Source organism: Oncorhynchus tshawytscha, linkage group LG10 (genome assembly GCF_018296145.1).
Source record: "Oncorhynchus tshawytscha isolate Ot180627B linkage group LG10, Otsh_v2.0, whole genome shotgun sequence".
NCBI classification, from domain to species: Eukaryota; Metazoa; Chordata; class Actinopteri; order Salmoniformes; family Salmonidae; genus Oncorhynchus; species Oncorhynchus tshawytscha.
Genome location: NC_056438.1, coordinates 67,009,705 through 67,018,941, shown reverse-complemented (window position 1 = coordinate 67,018,941; position 9,237 = coordinate 67,009,705). Strand labels below are relative to the sequence as shown.

General features: G+C 43.7%; 2 protein-coding genes across 5 annotated transcripts in view; one reads left to right on the top strand and one right to left on the bottom strand.

The window, feature by feature from the left end:
- parp2 (poly (ADP-ribose) polymerase 2) overlaps nucleotides 1-3,305 on the bottom strand; it is a 9,403-nt gene extending 6,098 nt beyond the window's left edge. For both annotated transcript variants that reach the window (XM_024436055.2, XM_042328886.1), the window contains exons 1-6: nucleotides 3,080-3,305; nucleotides 2,554-2,763; nucleotides 2,305-2,472; nucleotides 1,993-2,063; nucleotides 128-178; nucleotides 1-45 (exon numbers count right to left, since the gene is read on the bottom strand). The exon at nucleotides 1-45 is cut by the window's left edge and continues 52 nt beyond it. In XM_024436055.2, coding sequence (XP_024291823.2) covers nucleotides 1-45; nucleotides 128-178; nucleotides 1,993-2,063; nucleotides 2,305-2,472; nucleotides 2,554-2,763; nucleotides 3,080-3,155 — 621 coding nt within the window. In that variant the 5' untranslated portion in view covers nucleotides 3,156-3,305. The remainder of the gene's footprint in view (nucleotides 46-127; nucleotides 179-1,992; nucleotides 2,064-2,304; nucleotides 2,473-2,553; nucleotides 2,764-3,079) is intronic.
- A 33-nt stretch (nucleotides 3,306-3,338) lies between these two features.
- mettl17 (methyltransferase like 17) lies at nucleotides 3,339-9,002 on the top strand. 3 transcript variants are annotated; one of them, XM_024436058.2, is made up of 14 exons: nucleotides 3,340-3,534; nucleotides 3,736-3,877; nucleotides 4,042-4,191; nucleotides 4,373-4,460; nucleotides 4,568-4,649; nucleotides 4,752-4,825; nucleotides 4,912-5,006; nucleotides 5,096-5,166; nucleotides 7,628-7,735; nucleotides 7,835-7,903; nucleotides 8,004-8,054; nucleotides 8,154-8,246; nucleotides 8,383-8,573; nucleotides 8,661-9,002. In XM_024436058.2, exons 1-14 carry the CDS (start codon nucleotides 3,466-3,468, stop codon nucleotides 8,746-8,748), a joined length of 1,371 nt encoding a protein of 456 aa, XP_024291826.1. In that variant the 5' UTR covers nucleotides 3,340-3,465; the 3' UTR covers nucleotides 8,749-9,002. The 3 variants fall into 3 exon arrangements, with proteins under 3 accessions (XP_024291825.1, XP_024291824.1, XP_024291826.1); XM_024436057.2 differs by having other exon boundaries at nucleotides 3,339-3,534; nucleotides 4,379-4,460; nucleotides 8,004-8,246; XM_024436056.2 differs by having other exon boundaries at nucleotides 3,339-3,534; nucleotides 8,004-8,246.
- The last annotated feature ends 235 nt before the right edge of the window (nucleotides 9,003-9,237 follow it).

Below are 9,237 nucleotides of genomic sequence, written 5' to 3'. Positions count from 1 at the left end.
TAGCTGGATCAGGAAAAATTTGTTGTTGTTGAACTGAAGATTTGTCTGTGAAACAACAAAACATCTCCCTTACAAATCATTTAGCAAATACACTTATGTAGTTATTACTATGTCGTTATGTTTTTACCTGGTTTAACATTACATCATATACGTCATCTCCTTCACTGTAGACATGGGCCTGTGAGGAAAAGAGAGGGTTTAGAATTGGTGAGAAGGGAAGTCTGGAATAACCAACACTAGGCAACAGTGACTAGAGACTGGTTTCAATTATGGACTGTTTAGGCTTAGAGAAACTACGTCACTGCCTACATCACTACTCTATCCGCTTGAATATTTTTATTTATTTATTTCACCTTTATTTAACCAGGTAGGCAGATTGAGAACAAGTTCTCATTTACAATTGTGACCTGGCCAAGATAAAGCAAAGCAGTTCGACACATACAACGACACAGAGTTACACATGGAATAAACAAACATACAGTCAATAATACAGTAGAAACAAGTCTATATACGATGTGAGCAAATGAGGTGAAATAAGGAAGGCAAAAAAAAGGCATGGTGGCAAAGTAAACACAATATAGCAAGTAAAACACTGGAATGGTAGATTTGCTGTGGAAGAATGTGCAAAGTAGAAATAAAAATAATGGGGTGCAAAGGAGCAAAATAAATAAATAAAATACAATAAATACAGTAGGGAAAGAGGTAGTTGTTTGGGCTAAATTATAGGTGGGCTATGTACAGGTGCAGTAATCTGTGAGCTGCTCTGACAGCTGGTGCTTAAAGCTAGTGAGAGAGATAAGTGTTTCCAGTTTCAGAGATTTTTGTAGTTCGTTCCAGTCATTGGCAGCAGAGAACTGGAAGGAGAGGCAGCCAAAGAAATAATTGGTTTTGGGGGTGACCAGAGAGATATACCTGCTGGAGCGCGTGCTACAGGTGGGTGATGCTATTGTGACCAGCGAGCTGAGATAAGGGGGACTTTACCTAGCAGGGTCTTGTAGATGACATGGAGCCAGTGGGTTTGGCGACGAGTATGAAGCGAGGGCCAGCCAACGAGAGTGTACAGGTCGCAACGGTGGGTAGTATATGGGGCTTTGGTGACAAAACAGAAGGCACTGTGATAGACTGCATCCAATTTATTGAGTAGGGTATTGGAGGCTATTTTGTAAATGACATCGCCAAAGTCGAGGATTGGTAGGATGGTCAGTTTTACAAGGGTATGTTTGGAAGCATGAGTGAAGGATGCTTTGTTGCGAAATAGGAAGCCAATTCTAGATTTAACTTTGGATTGGAGATGTTTGATGTGGGTCTGAAAGGAGAGTTTACAGTCTAACCAGACACCTAGGTATTTGTAGTTGTCCACATATTCTAAGTCAGAGCTGTTCAGAGTAGTGATGTTGGACAGGCGGGCAGGTGCAGGCAGCGATCGGTTGAAGAGCATGCATTTAGTTTTACTTGTATTTAAGAGCAATTGGAGGCCACGGAAGGAGAGTTATATGGCATTGAAGCTAAAATACAAAATAGAAGCTAGCCAGATGGAGATCAATGGAGATTGTTTTTAATGAGTGTATTTCGCAAGTGGCTAGTTAGCAACAACTACCTTCACTAAAACACTGCAATGATTTTGCCTCCAAACTTTGGTTTTGAATCACGCCATTCTGACATGTCTGCCTCGCTATTTGTCGGAATAGTCGTCTGTCTGAGGAGGACCCGCCCGGAACATATTTTTTTCCCATATTGAAAGTTGCAGTGTCCCATCATTGAAACCAGACCCTAGTCAATTTTTCTAGATTTTGTGCATACTGCATACATGGTAGATTGTGTCAGAGGCATGTGACTAAAACACTTTCAAACAGAAACACCACATTGAGAACTGTGACCAAAGCTTGTCTTAGAAAAGCTCACAGATGCCGTGGTTTTGTCACCTAGACGAGGGGTGAGCATCATAAGAGAACATTTCAGTTGCCAGTCTAAAAAAATCCCAGTGTACTGTACCTTGCCGGCTTTGGCTTTGCATTCTGAATCAACTGGAGCCTTTCCTTTCATGACCACAGTCTTCACAATCTCTGCAAAACATAAACAGCACCGTTAATACACAACACATCTGACATTAACCACAATTATTAAGAGAACATGAACACATTACAAAGAGCCATCAGTATACAGTAATTGACACAACCCCTTACATTACTGTATCACACATGAACAAAAATAGATGTCCATGTCCTAAAACAATGGGTATTTATAGCATTGAAAGCACTTTAGACAACACATTTAAATGATAAAAATGGAAGGAAATGCTAGAACCTTTGCTCTCTGTTTCATCCATGGGCATCACTTTACTTTTCTTCTGGCTCCTTCCCTCACCCCGCTTCTTCTTGGCGATTGGCTGCTCCTCCATTTCCTCCACTTTAATCTGGACTGGACTTGCATCTTGTTGGGTTAAATCCACTGCATCTCCTCCATTTAAACTCTCTACAGGGGGATAGCATGTGTTGGTTTGTTGTAGGTAACACACATACATAGACACATGTAATATCCACATTGACAACTAACCTGGTTTCAGTGTGTGAGAGCGTATTTTCCTCTTGTACTTGGTTACTGTGTTGACCTGGACCATCTTCTTCAAGTCTACGTCATATGCTGCTCCAGAGCCAAACGTCAGTGAGACCGTGGCGTCTCCAGAGCTGATGGCTGAGTCTAGCTGGGCACATGCTGATGGTGGGTATGGCTCCCACTGACCCTCATCCCCCTTCCACTGCCACACTGAGGAGAGAACAGTCACAGAGATATTAATATAACAACGCAACAGATGCTGTAGACTAGACATACACGTTTTTGATTAGCTATGTTTCAGTCAAACAGAGAGCTATACAGCTTTATAGCCAATCAATGTCACAACAGACTTTGAGTCAAGCAAACTTTTCAACAAGTTTTTAAAAAAGCAGAATAGTTATCAGCTCCTGTCAGTAATTTGTTAGTGGCTAATTAACGTTAGGTAAACAAAATTACACACAACCGAAGCGTAGCTAGCTAGCCAGCTAACAACAAAGCTAACGTTAGCCTGCCAGCAAGCACTAACCTGTCTTGGACGGAGACACTCCATTTGCTGATGCTACACCTTGAGATGTGTTCCTGGAGCTTCTTGTGCGTCTCATGTTGTACAATGTTTATGTTACTTACCAAATCAGAACGTTTTTTTGTATCTAAGAACACTAAAGAATTTAGACAGATGCAGACTAGAAAGTGATTAACGCCGGAAATCACCCAACCAGCTAGCGCCTCTGTTGAGATATACTGTGGATTATCTCGGCAATAAAGGTTCCGCCTTAGCGGTTTCCTAGGCGGAAGTATTTGGTAAACGTACACGTGATCGCTTCGCATGTTGTGTCAGCCAGGTAGCCAATAGCTAGCTATTTAGTATAGTTACTATTCCATGTAGACATTTGGGATTGTTAAAACGAAGATATGGCTTTTCGAGCTTATGGTGCGCGTGTCCTTTATCAAAGGGTGGTTGCTGTGAGGATAATGTACAGAGTATGTCTTGTTTTTGCTCTTCTCGCCCTGTCATTGATCCATTCTCTTAAATGTGGCCTTTTCTTCTATGTTACATCCTTATTTTTTTGTGACCTTAAAGTCTAATTGAAGACTGACCATCCTTATTCATAGAGGTTGGGAATAAATATATTGAGAATGTTAATGTCAGTTATGTCTCGAATAATTTCTCTTTACCCACAGGCACTAAGTGCAGAAGTGCATCCCCAATCCCATGCAGACTTCCTAAAAGGTGCTCCCCACAGGAAACACCCAGGGGTGACAAATCTGAAGACACTGCGCCTGCCAGATGAACTCCAGAAAGCAGCACAAGCTATCATTCATGGTAGAGGAGATTTGGCATCCATATCTCAATAGTGTTACTTCTTGCCATGGTATTTATTTAGAGTAATAAAATATCACGAGACAGTGTTACCATTTAGTGACAGTGTTAATCTATTACCATTTAGAGACAGTGTTATTCTAGTCTTTTATCCTCCCAACTTGCAGGCACAGAAGTGAGTGGGTTGGTTGACAAAGCACGCAGTCTCACCAACTTCCTGTGGAGCAGGAAAAGAGCACCTGAGGATGTAACACTAAGGGAAAGAGCCATGGCCCTGGAGAAGAATCTGTGGGAGAAGACAAAAGAGAAGGGTGGAGGTGACAGACTTAATACAAATGGATGTTAAAAGAAAGAGAGGGGCAGAGATTGGCGATATGGAATGTTGGGAGTGAGGGAAAGGTGAACTGGATGAACAACTTCCAGGAAAGTGTCTTGCTCAATTGGACACAAGATGGAGAACATGTGGTAATGTGAAATTAACGTCTGTTTTTATTTAAGATGTAGATCTTCAACTGCTGAAGACCCAAATCACAAAGAAAGTGCTCTCCGATCTCAGGAAGATAACATACCACTGGTCCCCTATGAGGTAGCTATGTGTGTTTTCCTCAACTATGTATATCTCTGCATGGTAAGCTTAAAGTAGCATGTCAATTCATCTTTCTGTCTCACTCTGCTCTTCTGTCTCTGTCCTAGGTATGATGAAGAGTTGGGTGTGGTGTACATGGTTGCTAAGCTGGCAGGTGGCTACGCTGCAGTGAAAAGAGTTCTAAATGAGGTAAAGTAATCAGTCTTACCACATACTAACATGCTTTATATACAGTCTGATCCCCTCTTGCCAACAGTGGGACCTCTCGCTTTTTTTCATCACTCTTTCCAGATAAAGAAAAGAGATCCCTCCTTCTCCCCTCATTCTCTCCTGGACTTTGGTTCAGGATTAGGAACAGCTGTCTGGTGAGGATCAGAACAATAACATCATTTCAGTTGTCTGTCTGTGTAGTGAGACTTCACATTTAAGATTCTCCTTCCTTTTTTCCCAGGGCATCACACTCATTTTGGGGTGATACGTTGAAGGAGATGGTGTGTGTTGACAATTCTGGGGCAATGAACACTATAGCAGATCGCCTTCTCAGAGGTACAGTATGCACCTCCAGTCAATCATGTCAATGTACAGGGAGCGAGACAGAGAATTACATAATCATTATGCTGTTCTTTGTTGAGCAGGCAGCAGCGAAAAAGATGAGCCTGTCATCAAACAAGTATACTTCCGTCAGTTCCTTCCTGTCTCCCCTAAGGTTAGTCTCGTTACCTTCAATGTGTCTAGTTATGTGCAAGACTAACAATGTGATGGCATTAGTGATGGGAGATGTTTCGTATTGCGTCAGATAACAATATTGACGAATACGCTGATTCGGTGTGCGAGTTCATTAGAACGTGCGTTGAAGATGTTGTTCCCATAGCAACGATTTAAAACATTCCCTAACCAGAAACCGTGGATTGATGGCAGCATTCGCGTGAAACTGAAAGCGCGAACCACTGCTTTTAATCAGGGCAAGGTGTCTGGTAACATGACCGAATACAAACAGAGCAGCTATTCCCTCCGCAAGGCTATCAAACAAGCTAAGCGTCAGTACAGAGACAAAGTAGAATCTCAATTCAACGGCTCAGACACAAGAGGCATGTGGCAGGGTCTACAGTCAATCACGGACTACAGGAAGAAATCCAGCCCAGTCACGGACCAGGATGTCTTGCTCCCAGGCAGACTAAATAACTTTTTTGCCCGCTTTGAGGACAATACAGTGCCACTGACACGGCCTGCAACGAAAACATGCGGTCTCTCCTTCACTGCAGCCGAGGTGAGTAAGACATTTAAACGTGTTAACCCTCGCAAGGCTGCAGGCCCAGACGGCATCCCCAGCCGCGCCCTCAGAGCATGCGCAGACCAGCTGGCCGGTGTGTTTACGGACATATTCAATCAATCCCTATACCAGTCTGCTGTTCCCACATGCTTCAAGAGGGCCACCATTGTTCCTGTTCCCAAGAAAGCTAAGGTAACTGAGCTAAACGACTACCGCCCCGTAGCACTCACTTCCGTCATCATGAAGTGCTTTGAGAGACTAGTCAAGGACCATATCACCTCCACCCTACCTGACACCCTAGACCCACTCCAATTTGCTTACCGCCCAAATAGGTCCACAGACGATGCAATCTCAACCACACTGCCCTAACCCATCTGGACAAGAGGAATACCTATGTGAGAATGCTGTTCATCGACTACAGCTCGGCATTCAACACCATAGTACCCTCCAAGCTCGTCATCAAGCTCGAGACCCTGGGTCTCGACCCCGCCCTGTGCAACTGGGTACTGGACTTCCTGACGGGCCACCCCCAGCTGGTGAGGGTAGGCAACAACATCTCCTCCCCGCTGATCCTCAACACTGCGGCCCCACAAGGGTGCGTTCTGAGCCCTCTCCTGTACTCCCTGTTCACCCACGACTGCGTGGCCACACACGCCTCCAACTCAATCATCAAGTTTGCGGACGACACAACAGTGGTAGGCTTGATTACCAACAACGACGAGACGGCCTACAGGGAGGAGGTGAGGGCCCTCGGAGTGTGGTGTCAGGAAAATAACCTCACACTCAACGTGAACAAAACTAAGGAGATGATTGTGGACTTCAGGAAACAGCAGAGGGAACACCCCCCTATCCACATCGATGGAACAGTAGTGGAGAGGGTAGCAAGTTTTAAGTTCTTCGGCATACACATCACAGACAAACTGAATTGGTTCACTCACACAGACAGCATCGTGAAGAAGGCGCAGCAGCGCCTCTTCAACCTCAGGAGGCTGAAGAAATTTGGCTTGTCACCAAAAGCACTCACAAACTTCTACAGATGCACAATCGAGAGCATCCTGGCGGGCTGTATCACCGCCTGGTACGGCAACTGCTCCGCCCTCAACCGTAAGGCTCTCCAGAGGGTAGTGAGGTCTGCACAACGCATCACCGGGGGCAAACTACCTGCCCTCCAGGACACCTACACCACCCGATGTTACAGGAAAGCCATAAAGATCATCAAGGACATCAACCACCCGAGCCACTGCCTGTTCACCCCGCTATCATCCAGAAGGCGAGGTCAGTACAGGTGCATCAAAGCTGGGACAGAAGCTGTTTTTCAGTCTCTCGATCTCAAGGCCATCAGACTGTTAAACAGCCACCACTAACATTGAGTGGCTGCTGCCAACACACTGACACTGACACTGACTCAACTCCAGCCACTTTAATAATGGGAATTGATGGGAAATGATGTAAATATATCACTAGCCACTTTAAACAATGCTACCTTATATAATGTTACTTACCCTACATTATTCATCTCATATGCATACGTATATACTGTACTCTATATCATCGACTGCATCCTTATGTAATACATGTATCACTAGCCACTTTAACTATGCCACTTTGTTTACATACTCATCTCATATGTATATACTGTACTCATACCATCTACTGTATCTTGCCTATGCTGCTCTGTACCATCACTCATTCATATATCCTTATGTACATATTCTTTATCCCCTTACACTGTGTATAAGACAGTAGTTTTGGAATTGTTAGTTAGATTACTTGTTGGTTATTACTGCACTGTCGGAACTAGAAGCACAAGCATTTCGCTACACTCGCATTAACATCTGCTAACCATGTGTATGTGACAAATAAAATTTGATTTGATGATGCGGTGTTATACTTTCAGGTGCAATTTGATCTGGTGGTGGGGGCCTTTTCTCTGTCAGAATTGGCCAGTCAAAAGGAGAGGGAAGATGCCATACTCACTTTGTGGAGAAAGACCAGCTCTTATCTGGTTGGTGAAAATGTTCCCTCAAACCCCATCCATTGTACAATAAGTAATATACCTTGAATCACCCCAACCTCATTTCTTTGAACTCTGCTTTTGTTGTAGGTGCTGGTAGAAAATGGGACCAAAGAGGGCCACCAGATACTTATGGATGCCAGAGACATACTACTTAAGGTCTCACTCTCTCAAACATATACTATAATCAATTGCTTTTAATATCTAAATACACGAGTCATTGAAAGTATAATGATGCCTTTTATTACTCTAATCCCAGAAACAAGAAAGAGCAGCCCATGACCCTAGAAGACCATCTGTGTTCGCCCCAGTATGTTATTATACATTATTATACATGAACCACCTTATAATACATTGTCTCATTCGCCAGTTTATTTCACCTGTGTTTTTTTGTCTGCTTTGTTTTGAGTGTCCTCATGAATCACCTTGTCCCAAGCTGTTCCAACTGCCCTTAGTACCCTGCAACTTCTCTCAAGCCTACAGCCCACTCCCTTTACCTGGGGTAAGAGATCATTCTGAAGGATCTGACTGTATTTTCTGGTTGTTGGCATACTTGACCATGTGTCAACAATGGTGTCAACAATGAATGCAAGATAATCTGGCCTGTCCTATTCTTAGTCCTGTTATTTCTTTCACAGGCTCCAGACCGACTGACCGAGAGGTTCAGCTACCTGGTTCTGTCAAGAACAGACTGGGCAGGTGGAGAGGGGCTGGACTGGGCCAGGCTCACAGCACCAGTGCTGCGCAGGCCGAGACATGTTCACTGTCAGGTCTGCTGCTCTAGTGGAGAGATTAAACGGGTTGTGGTGACAGCCCATCGACATGGCAGGTACGTTGAATCCTCCAACTAGCATCATTACACTTCCACTGTCCAAGTTAAACTGCATACATGACTGATTGTATCTTTTCCACACAGAGACGTGTATCGCTGTGCCCGGAATAGTGATTGGGGAGATCAACTGCCAATCATTCAGCCAGAGGATGACTCAAGTAATTTAGACTGACCAGTCAGTGCCATTATGAATTAACGAGATAGAAACACCCTCCAAGGTCATTCTTCCTGGTGCTGTGAAAACAACTGTTCCCTTCATAGACTGATCAAAAACAGGTTGACATCATCAGGCTGAGGATAACTGGCATGACATGAAACACCAACATTTGATTCAAGCGCAACTCTCCTTCTAAAAGGGTATGTGGTGAAGATTGTTCAGTATAGAACTGTCAAGGACACGGCAATAAAAGTGTATGATTTGTTAAATCCTGTGTTTAAGTGAATATGTGCCAAACACATTCATCATACTTTGGTCAGAACCCCACCCTCCGCTCACCACGGTCCATAAATTGCATGTTGTTTCCTGTAATGGGGAATAACATATTTACATTGTAAATAAAAGTTAATAAACAGTGAAATTCAAGTGCTCAAATCATGTTACTCATTACATTCTGAGGTCACAGAAACCTCTAGGCTGAGAATGCAATATTGGCTAACGTGT